Here is a 17,956-nt window from a genome sequence, read left to right on the forward strand (position 1 = left end):
GAGCTAGCATGGCTCGATAGAGCCGAGACCCCGTGTTGAGGCGGCGCTCCTTTGGGCGGCTGTTGAATCAGCAGATTCGACCTCATCTCTCCAGTACTCTCATATCCCAGTGGATGGACGTCCGTACGGCTTTACCGTACGTCCCTTTGTGTTCCTCTCCCCGTCCGCCAGCGAGACGCTCAGTCGCTGGCGGCCGCAGTTTTTCTGTGGAGGGGCTTCTCCTGCGGAGTCGTGCGTGCGCAGGGCTCCTCTTTGGACTTTGCTTTCTTCTCTACTCCCTACTATCATCTCGTTCCCGTCCTACCAGAGTGCAGAGAGAAAGGTCAAAGCGGAGACGGGAGATGGCGCGGTTCACCCCCTTCCACCGAAGCGATGGTGTGGATGGGACGGAGAGCCGTCTAGGTCTATACGTGGCTGGGTTCACAGCGATTGTAGGAAAACGAAGGGAACACTTGACGGTCGCGGCCTTCCGACTCGCGCCTCCGCCTCACTGGCACTATTGTAGCCCTGGCCGGTGCGCGTGCAGAGTTGAAGTTCCGGAGTAAAAATTCGAACGCGTTCTCTCACGGTGACCAAGAAATGTCCACCTCAGAGGCACCTCCGGAGGCAGGCCGCCGCACGCCGGCGACACAGCTCCAGCTGTCGAACTGACCCTCAGCTCCTCTCAGAGCGGGAACTGTGACGAAAGTTGACTGAGGCGGTTGTCAGGAACCATCATACGGATCACATGGTGGCTCTCTCATGACGGGAGACCGCCCGACCACTCCTGGGTGGCACTGCCACCGGTGTCGCTCGACGTCCTGTCGACAGCGTGCCGACAGCGACACAACCATGTGGGACGCGTCGAGTATCGACCTCTACTGCTTACCCAGCCTTCGAGTGTATCCTGGCTGTGGTCCCACACCCACTGGTGTCCATCTCAGAGACCGCAGGAGGTCATGAGGGTCGATGGGAGTGCCAACCCCACAATGCCTAAAAACCCAGCCCAGTACAAAAATAGAGAAGGTTCACCCCCACAAAGCACAATGCGTGGAACATCACACAGAAATGTGCGCTGTTTTATCGTCACGGGCCGTCACACGTCGGCGCGCGCGCACGCACAACCACAGATGTCACGCGCCATCGCCCCCCTCCGGCTCCCCTCCGCAAACCGCCCAATTGAAACCGCCTCAGCACACGCATTGCGGTGCCGCCCGGCAATCACACATAGATTCAGCCCCTCCTTTCTTCCGGCAGAGTCTGGACCATCAGGGGAGCCTCTCGAGCGTCTCGAGCGCCTGCGCCACGCGCTTGTGTGCGGCGGCGCCCAAGGCCTGGCACTCGCTCACGTCGAGCTTCTGGTTCTGCTTGTAGACCTCCTCGAACGAAAAGGCGTTCTCGGGCAGCGTGACCTTCCACGCCTTTCCGCCGTCCGTCTCGATGCTCGATGAGACCACAATCTGGGGGGGGGGGGGGACTGGAGCACACCACGCCCCTACTTCGATCTCGGCTCCATCTGGACTAGACTCCGACCTCCTGCCGGCTCTTTCACTCTTGTAGGGGCAGGAGGAGGCGCTGCAGGGGAGGAGGCGCTGCAGGGGAGGAGAGGCTGCAGGGGTGGAGAGGCTGCCTGCTTGCCGCCGGGCTGGAAGACGTCGGCGCGCACGGCGTCGGCGGAGAGCGGCTCCGACCCCTCGTGCACGACGTTGTAGAGGACGCCTCGCTTGCCACGCACAGGGCCGGCGCTGGTCACGCTCATCAGGATGGCGGCCTCCACCTCCACCTCGGGCGCCGTCACGTTGACAAGCACGCAGCCGGCCCTAACGCAGGTACGGGCGATGAGGGTGCGGGCGAGGAGGGTGCGGGCGCAGGCGCACTCTCGCGCCCGATCGTGCCCGAGCCGATCCGGCAGTTGAGTACCACCGCCGAGGGGTGCACGGTCAGGCCGGCGCCGAGCTGGTTGCGCTGCTGCCGTCCAGACGCGTCCGACTCGGGCGCGCCTTGCGGCTGCAGCTTGAGGAAGGTGCGGAGCGCGTGCGGCGAGGGGCCCTCCTCGGCCGCGTGCAGGTTGTTTGTCTGGTAGAGCTCGAGGCGTCCATAGTCCCACCAGAGCGCCTTTGCGCCCACATCGACGCAGCCGAGGATCCCCCCGCCACCCGGCGCAAACTTGGCGGCGAAAGCGGCCATCCGCGCGTAGTGCGCCGCCGCCTCGCCGGCCGGCGTCCCCTTCTTGCCCATCACCGCGAGGTAGTCCTCCTTTTGGAGGGTGAGCGGCATCCAAAAGTGCGGGTCCGAGTCGAGGCAGGCGCACTTGGCGGCGAGCTCGGGCGCAAACTCGGCCTGATAGTGGGGACGGGGGCTGATAGTGTGGTTAGTGTGGCTGGGCGCTTGCGGCACTGCCTCGGGACCGGGGGGGGGTGAGCTCGGAGGCGGCGGGCTCGGTGGTGGTGGAGAAGGTGGAGGAGACGGAGGTGGTGGCGGAAAGGGTGGAGGGAGGGGGGGCGGCGATCCATCGGCGGCGAGCAGCGCGGCGGAGAGGGAGAAGGGCCATGTCTCTCGCCTCTCTCTCCTCTCGGCCATGTGTCCCGGCTGTCTCTCGGCTGTCTCTCGGCTGTCTCTCGGCTGTCTCTCCTCTCGGCCATGTGTCCCGGCTGTCTCTCGGCTGTCTCTCGGCTGTCTCTCGGCTGTCTCTCGGCTGTCTCTCGGCTGTCTCTCGGCTGCATCCATGTCTCCCGGCTGTCTCTCGGCTGTCTCTCGGCTGTCTCTCGGCTGTCTCTCGGCTGTCTCTCGGCTGTCTCTCATCTCGGCCATGTGTCCCGGCTGTCTCTCGGCTGTCTCTCGGCTGTCTCTCGGCTGTCTCTCGGCTGTCTCTTGGCTGTCTCTCGGCTGTCTCTCGGCTGCATCCATGTCTCTCGGCTGTGCGAGTGCCATCAGGGCGGCGAGCAGCGCTGCGGAGAGGGAGAAGGAGCCGAGCGATGTTCCGACACGCTCGACGTCCGGCGGCAAGTACGCCTTCGCCGTGTCGTAGTCCACCTGTCGCGGCGGACGGGGCGGCGGCGTTCGGGCCAGCGGACCGGGGACCGCTACGCCACATGCCGCTCTTTGCGCCCAAGCAGCTGTGAGGGGGTCTGGGAGGTGCTGCCGCGTCCGTTTGGCAGGTGGAGGACATGTGGACATGTCGGTCCAGCGGGGAGGGCGAGAAGCGAACGGGGCGTGAGGTGCGCTCAACGGACGGAGCGTACGTGTAGCCGTGCGAGTCGCTGGCGAGTGCGGGATCTGCAACGGTCTCGGAAGTGTCCCGGAAGTGTCCCGGATGTGTCCCGGAAGTGTCCCGGAAGTGTCCCGGATGTGTCTCGGAAGTGTCTCGGAAGCGTCTCGGGAGCGTCTCGGGCGGCAGCGCCTTTTCGAGCTGAGTCGCGTCGCCGGCCGTGCCAACGGCGATGAGGCCGTACTGGTGCAGCTGCCCCGCCTCCCACTCGGCCTTGCTTGGCATGGGCCGCAGCGCCGCCAGGATATCCGCCGGGTGCGTCGACGGCTGTATCCCCGCCGACGGCACAAAGACTTGGTCGCCCCAAAAGACCGAGATGCGGCCGCCGCGCAACGGCGCGTACGACGACGTCTGGCGCATCACCGCCTCGAGGACAGTGAGGGGCTGCGCGGCGCCGCCCACCTCGAGGAGCGAGGGTAGCTTCACGCCCGGCTTGTTGTTGTTCTCCGCGCCCGGCAGCGGCGCGAGCCGCGTGCCCTTGCCAGCGGTGTGGAAAAGCGCAACCGAGGCGCCGCCTGAGAGCTTGGCGTCGAGGTCAAATCCGTCGCGGCTCGCCTTGTCGCGCGCCTTCTGGTAGGCGTACAGCGTGCCCAGCCCGTTGCCTGCGCCGCCGTTCCAGTCCTCGTGCACCGCGACCACCTTTGCATTTGTGCCCGTCACCTGCACGACGGTCTGCTCGAGCCGCGCCTGCCAGTAGTTCTCGGCGGCCTGGTTCGAGCAGCAGACGATGATCACGTCGAAGCCGCACGGCGAGAGCATGCGGGCAACCTCCTCGAGCTCCATGGCCTGGGAGGCGGAGGCATTGGAGCCCATATGCAAATACGTACACACAGAACTCCCTTTCGCGTGCCAAAGTTATCTCGAAAAAATAATGGAGCACCAGAACAGCCTGAAGAGTGGCTCGTCGCGCTTGCGCACGTTGAAGCCATCCGCGGCAACAGGGCGGCGGCGGGGATAGAGCTCGAGGACGACACTCCGCGCAGTGGCTTGTGGAAGCGGCGATGAATGAAGATAACGCTGGTGGAGCGGACGGAGGAGGAGTCGCGGCCCGCCTTCTCGGACTGCCGGCTGGCTGGTGTTGCGGGGGGGTAAAGTGGACGATGCTCGAGATCTGAAAACACACGTTGCCCCTTGTGACCGGGTCGTATCTCTGGCTGGAAAAAATAACGCACGGGCCTCAGCGGAGCTGGGAAGAGGACCGCCGCAAGCGGCGTGGCGTGGAGCCGTTGTGCATCCCTCCGGGGGGCCCTCTGCGCCGGGGAGGCGTTGTTGGAGGCTAGGACGCAAGCGTCCGTCGCCCTTTTCAAACTCGGGGCCCACTCAGCTGGTTACTTCCCCCAGGATTGGTCTTCTCTGCCTGCGGGAACACCCTCGGGCGGCCGGGTGGGGCTGCGGCTGGAGCTAGCATGGCTCGATAGAGCCGAGACCCTGTGTTGAGGCGGCGCTCCTGTGGGCGGCTGTGGAATCGGCAGATTCGACCTCAGGTCTCCAGTACTCTCATCCCAGTGGATGGACGTCCGGACGTCCCTTTGTGTTCCTCTTCCCGTCCGCCAGCGAGACGCCCAGTCGCTGGCGGCCGGCGGCCGGCGTAGCGAGCATGTGTGTACAGCAGCAAGAGACCGTCCCGTTCCGATCGGCGGGCGCTTGCTTGCGTGCCGGTATGAAATAAAATCCTCTTGGTCTGTTTTATGGAGATCAGGATTTACTGTAGGTTCGTTCATCAGGAGGGGTTTTCAGAGAGGCTCCACCGGCCGCTCCCTCCTACGGGGGAAAGAACACTTGACGGACGGACGTACCTACCTTCATTTCGGTGCGCATTGAAGAACAGCCAAAGCCGAAAGAAGAACCTGGTGAGGGAGAGCATGGCTACCTGGGGAGTTGGAGACAGAGTGTGAGGCCTTTGGAGTAAAGCCTGCGGGCTGGTCTGGTCGCACTGCAAATGAAGAGCTGAGCTTGCAGAAATAAAAATTCTTTCTCAAAACTGGCACGACAAGGGCGCGGACTGGCGCGGACTGGCGCGGACTGGCACACCGACTGGTGACGCCTACGACTACTACTCGAGTACCAGCGCGCTCGCAATCCGAGCAAAGTCTAGGTCTGTTGCGAGCTTGCGAGCAGCACGGCTCACAATCCTAGCAACATGCCTCCGATTGCGAGCGCTAATCCTACATCTTGTTGGATGCACTATGAGCGGCTGCGCTCACAATCGTACCAAAGATCCAAGTGCCGAGAGGCGCAATAATTCTTCATGTCGTGCCAGTGTGCTGTGAGAGAGGCTTGTCTTAAGAATTCTTCATGTACCTCCAGCTGATCCGGCACCAGTAAGGACGCTCGCTCGCTCACTCTACCACAGATTTCGTTGCCGTCGTCGCACGCCGCTCCTCGTCTCCTGGGTGAGCACTCACCGCCATCTCTGCTGCCGTCTCTGCCACCGCCGCCTTCGGTATCTTCGCCGCCCTCTCTGCCACCGCCGCCTTCGGCATCTCCGCCGGCGTCTCTGACACCGCCGCTTGCACGCATTTCCCAAACAAGAGAGTCGCTCTGGCTCATCCTCATTCATCCTCATAGGCGCGTCGAGCTCTGGCTGTTGGCACGAGGTGCCTCCGGACAGAGCTCCATGTCCATGTCCATGTCCATCTCGTGAGCCCGTGTGCAGGGCGTCTCGCTGCCGTCCGTGGGAGAGAAAGGCTGCCCGAGACAGACTGCCGAGCCATACGGCTCACATGCACATCTACCAGAGAGAACCTTCTGCAGAGAGAGAACCTTTCAGGACACTCATTGATTCCACTGTGTCGGCTCACTCTTTGGTGTGCCTCCGAGACATTTCCGAGACATTTCCGACAGACACGTGTCCACTATCCAGTACTCATGCCGTGCGCCGCCGCAGCAGCCTGGCGACGTCTCCCCTCTCGACCAAGTGCTTGTACTCGTTCGCCCCCGACCAGCACGAGACGTGGATGGCGCCGTCGCCGCGAATCTCAGTCACCACAATCTCCCACCATGCTTCGCCCTTCCAAAAGAACTCAATCCTTCTCCCCCCCAGATCAATCTCAGTCACCACAATTCCCCACCCCCAGATCCTTCTCCGCGAGCGGCGCCACCTCAGGCACCGGGCGCAAGCGACGCTTCGCGACGGTGTCGGTTTCCGTGCCGTTGTAGGAGTAGACGACCGTGGCCGACTGCTTGGGTGGAGGGGCGATCTCCCGAATCTTCGCCGGCCACCACGAGCCCTTGTAGCCGCAGTCGCCCTGAACCTCCACAAGCTGGCCCTCCGCCCACTGCGGCTTGGCGCGCTTGCCGCCGCCCGACCCGCCTCCGGCGGCCTTGCGCTTGCCGACGCCACCGCCGCCCTCGGCGGCCTTGGACTGGCGGTGCATCGAGATGTAGTTGGAAGCGACGAGTCCCCACTGCTTGATGGTGTCGAACTTTTTCGACCTGTCGCCCGCAAGCCCTCGCAGGCACAGTCTGCGCTCGTGGTCGTTCGGAAGCTCCTTGAGGCGGTTGCGGATGGACGACATGAAGTCCAAAAAGGGCGAATACTTCACAAGCCGCACGAGCGTCATTGGAACGTCAACGTCGAGCTCCGCGGCGATGTCGAGGATGGCGTGGAGGTCGGTGGTAAAGTCGGAAATGTGGAGGCGTGCAGCTAGGCCGTCGCACATCAAGCCCGGCAGCTGGTCGGCCCCGCCCGCCTTCTCGGCAACCTTGAGCGCCGCGCCGGCGAAGCCGGGCTCGAGGAGGTTGGCGGCGACGCTGTCGCACATCATCTGTGGCAACGTGTGGATCCCGCCCGCCTTCTTGGCGAGATCGAGCGCCGCGACGGCGAAGTCGGGCACGAGGAGGTTGGCGGCGAGGCTGTTGCACATCATCCGTGGCAACGTGTGGAGCCCGCCCGCCTTCTCGGCGAGATCAAGCGCCGCGTCGGCGAAGCCGGGCTTGAGGATATTGGAGGCGAGAGAGTTGCACATGAGCTTTGGCAGCGTCTCGAGCCCGCCCGCCTCCTCGGCGAGCTCGAGCACCGCGTCGAGGAAGCGGGGGTCGAGGAGGTGTGAGGGCAGCGTGTTGCACATCACCTCCGGCAGCATGTGCGACCCGCCGAGCAGGTTGGCGAGGCCGAGGAGCGCGTCCCGGAAGTCGGCATCCAGCAGCTGCTCCTTGAGCGTAGAGCTTCCGTGTCCGTCTTTCGACTTCTCCACCATGAGCGCGTACTGCTCGTTGCTGAGGCCGAGGCTGCTCGCGGACGCCTCCGTCCGCTGCTTCTCCAGCGCCGCCTTCACGTCGCGTTCGCTGGCCAAGCGCTCCACCTTCACTTCGATGTGCAGCTTTGGCGCGCCTCCATCGCCCCTCTCGGCCGCGCGGGTGACCTCGAAGACGAGCAGCCCGGACGTCTCAAGCCGCAGCGGCGACCTCGAGGTGCGGTAGCGGCCGCCCCCTCCCCACGCCGATTTGAACTTGAAGAAATCGAGGTGCGTCGGGTCGACTGCGACGACGGTCCAAGCCTCGGGCGGCGGGCCGGATCGCATCACATGCAGAAAGACCTCCCTTAGCGACTTGCCGGCCCACAGCAGCTTCTGCACGCCGGGCTTGGGCGCCTTGCCCTCGAAGAGCATCGCCTCAATCTCGGGCGACCGCAGCGAGCGAGCCTCGAGCTTGTCCGAAGGGCTGAGTGCCGACCACCGCTTGGGCACGATGTGGAAGAGCAGCGGGCACGCGGTGGAGGCCGCCTCGATGCTCGGGTCGAGAGCTGCGACGGTCTCCGGCGCCAGCGTCGACCTGAGGCCGTCGAGCACCCCGCCCGGCCCGCCAAACCACGCGTCAAAGGAGCCGAAGCCTCGCCGCCACGCGACGCCGACGCAAGGGCGCGAGCGGCGCACCGTCGCCGTCGACGTTGGCTCGACGTCGCTCGGCAGCGTCACTTCCAGGACGATGAGGCCGTCGATCGCCCCCTTTGGCGCGTCAATCAGGACGGGATGGATTGTGACGATACCCTCGAAGCCAAGGTTGGCGTAGATGGCCGAGTAGAAGTTTTCAAACGTCTCGTGCATCATGTGCGCGGGGAAGACGATGGCTACCGTGTACTTTGAGACATTGGCGTTGCGCTCCCGAGACACGACGTGCTTGAGCGCGCGAGAGAGCGAGGTCGACCACCAGCCAAAGGTGGGGTCGTGGTTGAGCGAGCTGCTGCCGAGCGCGCGTGCGGCCGCGTCGACGTGCGACAGTGTGTCCGCTTCGATGTACGTCTCGCCGTTTGGTCTCTTGTTGAAGGCACGGCTCCGCCCCCCGTGCAGCCCCCGCTCGCGCACTCCGTCGAGCGTGAAGGGAGAGACGTGGAAGTAGCAGCCGTCGAGCCCGGTCGCGCCCACGGCGGCCTCGACGGCGTTCGTCATCGCGTCGACCATCCACTGCTCGACCGCCGTGTTCTTGGGCTCTGGCTTGGCAGGGTCTGGCCTCGGTGGCGGCGCCATCCCGAGAACTTGCGGCAGCTTTCGCGCCTTCGCCCCGCCGGCCATCGAGAGCTCCACGAGGCCGATGCCGGGGACGCCGCGGGCATCGAGGTCGTCGATGAGGATCGGGTGCAGCGACGACCCGCCCTCGCCGAGGTTTGCGCAAGCGGTGGTGAGAGCGTTGTCGAACGTGCGGTACAGCGGGTGCGAAGGGAAGATCATGACGATGGTGTACGCCGGCGATTCCCTCGACAGGTCGTGCTTTTTGCCCTCTCGCCGCCGCACCTTGAGCAGAGCATCCTCGAGTGAGCCGGCCACCCAGACTCGCTTGTCCTCGTGGTCCAAGACGCCGCCGAGTCGGCTGCGGTCGACGCCGGCCTTCGACGGGGACAGCGGCTTGAGGAAGGTCTCTCGACCGCAACGCTCGAAGAGCGGGATCGCGTCGCGGGAGAAGGCGGGCAGCATCCAGCCCTTGCGGTCAACGGCCGTCGGCGTAACGTGGTAAAGAGGGAGGCCGTGCTTCATCGCCTCGGGCACCGTCGTCCCCTTCGTCCCCGCCTTGATGGCGTTCACCACGTTGTCTCGGCGCGAGCACGATGAGATGACCTCTGCTGCCTTGGCCGCGGCCCATCGCTCTTGCCGCTCAACACGGCGGCGCCTCGCCGCACGCACGGAGCCGCCGCTCGATGCGGACGCGCCGCTGCTGCTGGATGCGGAGGCGCCGCTGCTGCTGGATGCGGACGCGCCGCTGCTCCCCGAGGCGAGCACGCCGTGCAACGAGCCGAGGACCCAACCCGCCGTTGCCAGCGCCGACGCTCCCGCTGCTGCGCTCGCCTCGCCATCCTCGGCTGCGACGCCACCGAGCACGCCGAGGACCTGCACCAGCAGCGGCATCGCAAGCTTCGGGATGCGGCGGTGCAGAAGCCAGCCCGCAAAGTAGGCGAAGGCGAAGCTGGCAGCGACGTCGAAGGAGGCGGGGACTGCCCAAGCCGGTAGACGCGGGAGGAAAGACGCCGTGCAGTAGGACGACGCGAGCAGCAGAGGCAGGAAGCGGACGGCGATGATGATGCCGACTGTCGTGCCAAGGAGAAGCATCCCCAGCCAGAGGACGAGGCGCGCCAGATAGATGCCGAGGCGCGCCAGCCAGAGGACGAGGCGCGCCAGATCGATGACGAGGGCGTACGTCGGAACCACGATCGCAAGAAGCGGGGGCGCGTAGATGGCGCACACGAAGGCGAGAGGCGTGAGCCACTTGTGCTTCAGAAGACTCCTTATCAGCTGGCGGCCGCCATGTGGGCCTCCGGGCCTGCTGCGGCGGCGCGGCCGGTTGAGGCCGGGCTCGGCCCGGCCCGCGACGGCTGGCCGCCGACGAGCGCGGCGGTGGCGATGGCCTCTTTTCTCTGGAGACTTCGAATTGGGCGAGCGCCGCGACCATGGCCGGAAGGTGTCGCGGTACTCGCGCCGGCTCGCGAGGCCACAGTGGGCGATGCCCAGGTAGGACGAGTCGTCAGCCGCTTTGCCGGAGAAGGCGACGGCGGCAGCGCGGAACAAATCGACGAGGCAGGGGACCAGCGTGCACGTGATGTCGAAGGCGAGTGAGACCAGCGTGCACGCGATGTCGAAGGCGAGTGAGAAGAGGGTGAAGACGAGGGCCCGGAGCATGTCCACGAGGCAGGCGACCAGCGTGTACATGATTGAGAGTAAGGCGAACGCGGCGGCCCGACACAGTTTCACGACGAAGACGATGAGCGTGTAAATGACGGAGAAGATGCTCACCCGCGAGTCCTCGTCGGCGGGCGGCGGAGAGGCGTCGCAAGAGAAGAGGCTGGCGATGGTCTCGTTGACGGGCGTGCCGCCAACGAAGATGTCCATGTCGGAGTTGTCGGGGACGGGAGACGCGAGAACGGCGCCTCCTCGTCCTGGTGCTCGAACGCCATCGGTACTGGTCGACCCAGATCCCGGCGGGAGCGAGTCGTCGTTGGCAGCGTAGATGCCACACGGGATGGTTCTCTCGAGCTTGACCGCCTCGGAGGGCAAGGTGCCGCACGTAGGCCGTTGACACTCGAGTTGACTCTGCTGACGTTGCGCTGCCCTGTCGAAGTGCGCTGTTAAGCAACACCCGTGGTGTGACGGTGCCCCCAGACAGGGTCGCGGGGCGGCAGCAGATGCTGGCGGCCACTGTGCGACCCCGTAAGGTTGTTGCGTTGTCGACACCCCCCGATTGTCCCCCCCGGTCTGCTCAGAAGCGCTTATGACCGGGAGGGTGGCGCCCGGGGTGGACCCCGCATCACACTCTCGGAGTGTGCTGCCCACGACACGCGGGGTCACGACAGGGCAAGTGGGCCCACGAGCCTCGGAGTCCTCGAGCCTGCGGCAAGGCGAGCACGAGCGACACCCACTCCCGACACGCCCGACGCCCTCACACAAGACTGACGACAGGAGCGCACCGTCCGCGGTCTCGGCTCCGTCCGCCGCCACGGCAGGTCCCACGCCCGCCTCCGGTCCGAGGGAGCCGGCATCCGACGCGCAGTACAGGGAGGCGACAGCGGAGTTGGCGGGGAGGCCAACACACGCGGCAGCCAAGCACCAAGTCGGCTGCCCGGGCAGCGGCGGTCGCAGCGCGTGCACGGAGGAGAGCGAGTCCGGCGCGGAGAGCGGCGAGCGCGCGGCCGGCGAGAGAAGGTCGGCCGGCGCGAGCAGCGGGTCGGTCGCGCAGTGCTCGGGGAGGGTGTCGTATGACTCGTTGGACTGGTTGGCGCGAGACGGGCACGACAGCGCGCCGGCTGCCTCAGCGCCATCCGCGGCCTCGGTGCCGTCCGCCGCCTCGCCAGATCCCACGCCCGCAACTGGTCCGAGGGAGCTGGCAGGCGCGGCGCAGTGCAGGGAGGCTCGGTGCTGCCAAGCGGAGGCGACGGCAGGGTTGGAGGTGAAGCCGGTCGCGGTTGAGCGCCACACAGGCTGCCCGGGCAGAGGCGGACGCAGCGCGTTCACGGACGAGTTGGAGACGAGCAGCGCGGGCACGGTATAGATGCACAGTCTTGTCGACCGCCGGCGCTGAATCTCGACAAGACTGCACAGATTCGGCGCTGAATCTCGGGCCAGCGACAGCGCGCTGGCCGCTGCGGCCAGAGCGATGAGCGCGAGGGAGCGGAAGGCGCGAGCGGGGGTGCGCGGCATGGTGGCGCGGAGAAGTGGAGCCATCGCTCGAGCCGCGCGTAGCAGCGCCGACGCTGGCTGAGTGTGCGAGAGCGGAGGCCGTCCCGATCGGCAGATGCAAGGCGCCGCCTTTCGCTTCTCGAATGTTTTACGTCGCTATGAATGACACGCAATCCACGCTCTTGTCCCCCGTCCCTGTGCCAGAACAAAAAACTGTGGAGAATACACGAGGTGCCGACACACACACGCGCTACGATTCTATTGTGCACACGCGATTCTCGTGCCGATTTGAGGGCGGCCCAGGGCCGCGCAGCAGCAGCCTCTGTGCTTTGCTCGCCCCAGCCTCCTCCGCCCCCCGCATTCGCTCCCGACGCGCCGTAGCTTTGCGATCCGGCGCGGACTCGCCATCTCCGCCACAGCCGGAGCGGCCGGCAGGCGCCCGCCTCGGCGTCGATCTCGTGACGATTTGGGCGGCCACCGCGCTGGCTGCGGCTGCCTGCCCTCCATCGCCGCCTCCGCCTCCGCCAAAGCGTTGGACGCTGCTCGGCACGCCGTCGGCGGTGCGCCCACCGGCATCGGACAGCTGCCGGCGGTGCGTCCGCAGGGATACGCCCGCCAGGGCTGCGCACGTGCTCTGGCCGCTAAGAGATCGCATCTGTCTCTCGGCTGTCTTCGGAGGGCATCCTGCCGAACGCGTCCGGGACGGTGCCAATTTTGCCCGCGCGACTGGGTCGTGCCGAAGCTCCCTCCTGCGCACGCTCCCACGCGAGGGAGGGCGTCTGACGCAGCGCGGCGAGTCAGCACAGGCACCGTCGCAATTTTGAGCAGTCACGCAGCTGGTGCCGGGAGCGTCGCCAGTCCGCAATCGAGTATACTGGCGGACCAGGATTGGCGTCGGCCGATCAAACCGTCGCAATTCATCCACCGCGGCGCAGAGATGATCCGAGCGTTTGTCAGACGGTCTGAATAATTCTCAGCCGCCGCGCAAGCCTGCCACCCCGAGTGCTCCAACTGCACCCAAACGAGCTCACGCCCTCTTGCCAGCTGCGTCGGCAGTGCGCACCCTTGCACGCCGAGCGGCGGCGACGGCTCGCGCGCAGCACCCGCACCGCCGCCGCGAGCGAGCGCACCTCCAACGAGTCGCCGAGAAGGCGTGCCCGCGCCGTGCCCCTCATAGCACGTGCCACTCATAGCACGAGCGGGCAGCGGGCTCGACGCCCTCTGTCGGCGAGGGCGGCGGCTCGCACCACCTCACCGCGCGGTGACATAGTGTCTGGGGACGGGCTCCGAGATAGGGTCAGGGGAGGGTCCGGGCAGCAGCCTGGGCGCGGCGAGGATGCACCGTGACGGGAAACGTGCGCGATGACACCACGACGACCGGTGCGTCGCGGAAGAAGCGGCAAAACGGGCCGCGTCTGCGTCTAAGTGACAGCGAGGCGGGGCGGCCCGCGCGCCCTCCACGCCGTTTCTCCGCCCTGCAGCCCGGAGAGGAGCTGCTTGGGCGTCGAGGATCTGCTTGGATTCGGTCCGGGCGCCACGCACAACACTGCATGCACACGTGCTGCTGTAGCCAAACGAGCTCACGCCGCCCTCCTGCGTGGCTGCGGCCGTCGAGCCACGCCTTGCTCTCGCTCCGCACTCACCTGACCGTTGAGCACCCGCAGCTGCGCGTTGGACGGTGCCTCTGCGCCGCACAGCCCAAGCAGCAGGCGCAGCAAGCCGCCCGCGCCCGCCGCCAACTCACCGTGGCCTTGCCTGCCGCCAGCGCCTCGCCGCCGCGCTGACGAGCACCACCGAGGCGAGTGATCGCGCCTCGATCGGGTCGCCGAGCGACGCGCCCGTGCGGAGCGGCCACAAGGCGAGGGCTGTAGCCTGCTCGGCCGCGCAAAACAAAAGTGTTTCTGCACGCCCCACGACACCATCGCAAAATTCTCCTTGCTTCCTCTTTTCCTTGCTTCATATTTTTTTAATTCTGGTTGCCGCGCTCAAAAGCTGTCTGGGGCCGTGTCGTGTCGAGTCGACCTACGCGCCCGCCCGCTCGGCGAGCCTCGACGCGGCGCAGGAAGCCGTGACGGCTGGTGCTGCACACCGCCATCGCAGCGTGTTGAAAAGGCGCTCTTGTCGCCACCGCGGTGGTGGTCGAGCGCGTGATAGATAGACATAGAGAGCATGAACCATCCGAAAGGGTTGCGGGCGCACTCATAGCAAATTCTTTTTGGCAGCTGCCCCGCCATTGTGGGGATGTCTTGCGGGAGTTGGCCTTTGTGCGTGGAGTACGTCTAAAAGTTGCTATGCCTGTGCTTGTTATCGGCTGAGCCCCTGCTTGCCCCCCCCCCCCCCCCGCCCGCCCTTTGTTGACCCCCCCCTGCCCCCCCCCCCCCCCCCTGGCCGCGGCGCCGCTTGAGATAGACCATGTAACCCCTGCCTACTCTCGCAGGTGCGAGCTGAGGGAGGGTGTAGAGGATGTAGAGTGTAGAGCGCTGTAGAGCTGTAGAGATGTAGAGCGCTCTGGAGCGCTGTAGAGCTGTAGAGCTCTACATCCGCCGCGGGACGAAGCGCCTCCGTTGTAGAGCGATGTAGAGCGCGATTTTGCTGTAGAGTTTGTTGTAGAGGCTCTACAGTTCCGGACGGGCATTAAGAACGCACGGGTTCTTAGCCCAGCCTCAGGTTCTTAGCTAAGTCGGTGGTCCATCGGGGGCGAGCCTCAGGTTCTTGGGGGGGGGGGGGGGGGGGCTCAAACCGTTTCGGCTTCGGTTTCGATACTACCACAGTAAGTTCGCATGGCGTGAGCAGAGTGACCTGCATATGTTGGGCAAGTGCGCGCTCGCGCTCGCGCGTGGTTTCGTTGTTTGTGTGAACCTTGTATGTGTGTTGCACGGGATGCCGCGCTCGCGAGTCACATCATCGATGGTTGCATAGAGCGCAGCCGCTCATACAGTGGGTTGCGGGCATTAAGAAAACGTAGTATTAAGAAACCACGCCGAGCGATTTCCGCAAAAATCTAAGAAACCACGGCGCGCAGCAGACGCGGCCCCGAGAAAAGCAAAAGGCCAGAAACGAGTGTGTGATTCACTGTGTGTGAACGGGAGCCCCAGCTCAAAAATTTCTCTTCGCCTCCCTGCGGCGCGCGCACTTGTCACTTTCCAAGTCTGCGGTGTTCTGAGTGGAGTGGATGGAGGCGTGTGTGCGTCTTCCCCCGTCATCCAGAGAGCCGACTCGGCGGCAGACTCTGGCATCGCCCTCGCGGACCGGCAGCTTACAGCTTACCTCTTACTTACCTAAAAATCTTTCGGGCCCGCCGGCTCTGCTGGCTTGAGTGCCGGCCGGAGCTAAGAAACCACGGCGTGGGGTGGATGAGGGCTGTGGAAAGGCTTAGAAACGGCGGCGTGCTGCCGAATCCTGTTTTCTTAATGCCCGCAACCCACTGTAGTGCATCCAACAAAATGTAGGATTAGCGCTCGCAATCGGAGGCATGTTGCTAGGATTGTGAGCCGTGCTGCTCGCAAGCTCGCAACAGACCTAGACTTTGCTCGGATTGCGAGCTGGTACTCGAGTAGTAGTCGTAGGCGTCACCACTCGGTGTGCCAGTCCGCGCCAGTCCGCGCCCTTGTCGTGCCAGTTTTGAGAAAGAATTTTTATTTCTGCAAGCTCAGCTCTTCATTTGCAGTGCGACCAGACCAGCCCGCAGGCTTTACTCCAAAGGCCTCACACTCTGTCTCCAACTCCCCAGGTAGCCATGCTCTCCCTCACCGTCAACAGCGTCTCCTTCAACGGCCCGGCGCTCGCGCCGCGCGTCGCGCCAGCCGCTGCCGCCGGCGTTCGCATGGGCGTCTCCGATATGTGAGGCTGCGCAGAGATGCTCAGAGGCCTGGACATTTCCCGACCATGCTGAGGTGCCTGCGGCGCCCGCGCGCAGGGAGGGCACTGGCCCCGAGACCGGCGGCAAGGTCTTTGACCCGATGGGCCTCTCGAAGATTGCGTCCGCCGAGACCCTCGCCTGGTACCGCGCCGCTGAGCTGAAGCACTCGCGCGTCGCGATGGTGCGCGGGCCGCCCTCGCGCCGCGCTGCGCTCCTGCCGCCGCGCCTGGGACGCACGCCCTCTCGTCCTGCCGCGCCGCTCCCCGACCTCGTTGTTTCGCCTCACCGCGCAGGCTGCCGTCACTGGCTGGGCGTGGGTCTCGTCGGGCGGTCCCCTGTTCCCGGGGTACCTGTCGGTGGAGCAGGGCGTCACCTTCGAGTCGCTCGGCCGCGACGGCTACGCCGCGTGGGCGGCGGTGCCCGAGGCGGGCAAGTTCCAGATCCTCGGCGTGATTGGCATCCTCGAGATCCTGAGCGAGTCGGCGGTCAAGCCGCACTACATGGTGCGGAACGCCCTCCACCGCCCTCGCCGCCTGTCCCTCCCTCGCATCCACCTCCCTTTCCTCCATGGCCGCCGTACCGCCCTCGCCGCCTGTCCCGCCCTCGCCTTTGCCATCTGTGCCGCCTTCGCCCTCGCCGCCCACCGCCATCCGTGCCACCACCCGCGCCGCCGCCGCCGCCCTCGCCGCCGCCGCCCTCGCCGCCGCCGCCGCTTCCGCCGCCGCCGCCGCCGCCGCCGCCACCCTGCGGAGGACTCTGCCGCCGAGAGACGCGCGGTCACACCGCGCGCGCCAGATGTCCGGACCGCGGCCCCTTCGCTCTCTTCCTCGACGCCCCTTCCCGCGCTCCGCCGCACTCGTGCTTTGGCCGCCTCGTTCAGCCCTCGGCTCCTCTCCTCGCCCTTGCAGGCCGGAGGCACGCCCGGCAAGGTGCCGCTGCTGTGGGACCCGCTCGGCTTTACTGCCAAGCTCTCCCCGGAGACGCTCGCGCGCAAGCGCCTGGCCGAGCTGAAGAACGGCCGCCTCGCCATGATCGGCGTCATGTCGCTCGTCTCTGCGCACTTTATCCCCAACTCCGTGCCGCTGCTGCCCGGGAGCGTCTAGAGTCTCCGCCGCCCACCGGGCGTGCCTCCGCAGGACCGGCCGCGGCGGCGACGTCCGACCGGCGCGGGCCACCGGCAGCTGGGCAGCAGTGGCGAGCTAGCACGCGCTGCCGCACGGGCATCTCCGTCATCCCTGTGCATTTTGCCACGCGGAGGCCCACTGACTGTCTCATTCGCCATGGCCCCCTTGTGCTTGTTACCCCCGAAAATAGCAAAAAATGCGCGACACTGTGTGTGCCGCGGCTCTGGCCGAGCGCCCGCTGTGGCGCTGCCGCGTGCCGGGGCCGCGCGCGCCGCTGGGCCCTGCCCCTGGGCGCCCGCCTGCCCGGCGGCATACATGGAAATCTCTGCGCAACATCGGAAGATCCTTGGACTGTAGATCGTAGATGCCTTTTAGAGATCTCTTAAGTGGCAAATCTCCTGCCAAGAGCTGCAGTAGATTGAAGAACTGGTGGAGGCAAATCTTCTCCGGTGTAGATGCTCGAGAGGAGTCTGAGATCTCGAGTTGGTGCGTGCAGTCGCTTGAGATCTTGCGACAGAGGTGGAGATTCTGACTTCGCGCCAAAGGCGCCTAGAGATCGTGTGGGCCGACTGGAGATTGCAAAATGGCGCGAAAAGAGGGTGGAGATCCTTTTGCATTGTGAATGAGTCCATAGCGCATCTCCTTGAAGGTTTGAGCCCCCCTCCTCCCCCGGGCCCCCGAATCGAGATTGGAGATTGGAGATTGGAGATGGAGATCGGAGATCTGACTGATTCCGGCCTAAGATGACGACGTTGGAGATTGGAGATTGAAGATGGAGATCGGAGATCTGACTGGATCCGGCCTAAGATGTAGCGACGCTGGAGATTGGAGAGTACTGGAGAGATGGAGATCGGAGCCCCCCAGGCCCAGCCCCTAGTGGTGTCTCATCGATTTTCTTGTTTTGTTTTTAGACAAAGGTTCTGTGCGCGGACGGCCCGGGGAGCCTCCGGCGCCATTTTTATCTGCGCTCCTCTTTGGCCTGCGGCGCCTGGCTTGAGCTTGGAAGTGTAAACGAGTCCGCCAGGGCGGTCTGCAAACACGGAGCGCGCTGCGCGGCGCGCGCGGTCTACGCCGAACTGGGGGCGGTATCGTGGTTCACGCTGCCAACTCGGCAAATAAGTTCGCC

At 65.4% G+C, this 17,956-nt stretch overlaps 3 protein-coding genes across 3 annotated transcripts; 1 reads left to right on the plus strand and 2 right to left on the minus strand.

Moving 5' to 3' along the window:
• Window positions 1-977: 977 nt before the first annotated feature.
• Window positions 978-4,068, minus strand: EMIHUDRAFT_433056 (hypothetical protein). The gene is made up of 5 exons (XM_005759653.1): window positions 3,380-4,068; window positions 2,908-3,012; window positions 1,865-2,319; window positions 1,610-1,799; window positions 978-1,439 (listed from the first exon to the last, which is right to left on the minus strand). The coding sequence occupies exons 1-5, from the start codon at window positions 4,058-4,060 to the stop codon at window positions 1,248-1,250; spliced, it is 1,623 nt and encodes a 540-aa protein (XP_005759710.1). The 5' UTR covers window positions 4,061-4,068; the 3' UTR covers window positions 978-1,247.
• Window positions 4,069-6,297: 2,229 nt separating this feature from the next.
• On the minus strand, window positions 6,298-11,868 carry EMIHUDRAFT_97092 (hypothetical protein; the record flags this gene model as incomplete). Its single annotated transcript, XM_005759654.1, has 3 exons — window positions 6,298-9,997; window positions 10,124-10,796; window positions 11,139-11,868. 3 exons carry the CDS (start codon window positions 11,866-11,868, stop codon window positions 6,298-6,300), a joined length of 5,103 nt encoding a protein of 1,700 aa, XP_005759711.1.
• Window positions 11,869-15,506: 3,638 nt separating this feature from the next.
• Window positions 15,507-17,044, plus strand: Lhcf10_1 (light harvesting protein). The gene is made up of 5 exons (XM_005759655.1): window positions 15,507-15,513; window positions 15,578-15,687; window positions 15,764-15,887; window positions 16,000-16,209; window positions 16,615-17,044. Exons 2-5 carry the CDS (start codon window positions 15,584-15,586, stop codon window positions 16,807-16,809), a joined length of 633 nt encoding a protein of 210 aa, XP_005759712.1. The 5' UTR covers window positions 15,507-15,513; window positions 15,578-15,583; the 3' UTR covers window positions 16,810-17,044.
• Window positions 17,045-17,956: the final 912 nt, after the last annotated feature.

Source organism: Emiliania huxleyi (assembly GCF_000372725.1).
Source record: "Emiliania huxleyi CCMP1516 unplaced genomic scaffold EMIHUscaffold_8, whole genome shotgun sequence".
NCBI lineage: Eukaryota > Haptophyta > Isochrysidales > Noelaerhabdaceae > Emiliania > Emiliania huxleyi.

Excerpts from the sequence above, each read along its gene's own strand:
- EMIHUDRAFT_433056 (XM_005759653.1), bottom strand. The coding sequence starts at position 4,060 with ATGGGCTCCAATGCCTCCGCCTCCCAGGCCATGGAGCTCGAGGAGGTT. Across the intron at positions 3,013-3,379 it reads ACGCGACTCAGCTCGAAAAG|GTGGACTACGACACGGCGAA; the intron begins GCGCTGCCGCCC and ends CCGCCGCGACAG. Across the intron at positions 1,440-1,609 it reads TCCAGCCCGGCGGCAAGCAG|ATTGTGGTCTCATCGAGCAT; the intron begins GCAGCCTCTCCA and ends CCCCCCCCCCAG.
- Lhcf10_1 (XM_005759655.1), top strand. The coding sequence starts at position 15,584 with ATGCTCTCCCTCACCGTCAACAGCGTCTCCTTCAACGGCCCGGCGCTC. Across the intron at positions 15,688-15,763 it reads CGCATGGGCGTCTCCGATAT|GGAGGGCACTGGCCCCGAGA; the intron begins GTGAGGCTGCGC and ends GCCCGCGCGCAG. Across the intron at positions 16,210-16,614 it reads CGGTCAAGCCGCACTACATG|GCCGGAGGCACGCCCGGCAA; the intron begins GTGCGGAACGCC and ends TCGCCCTTGCAG.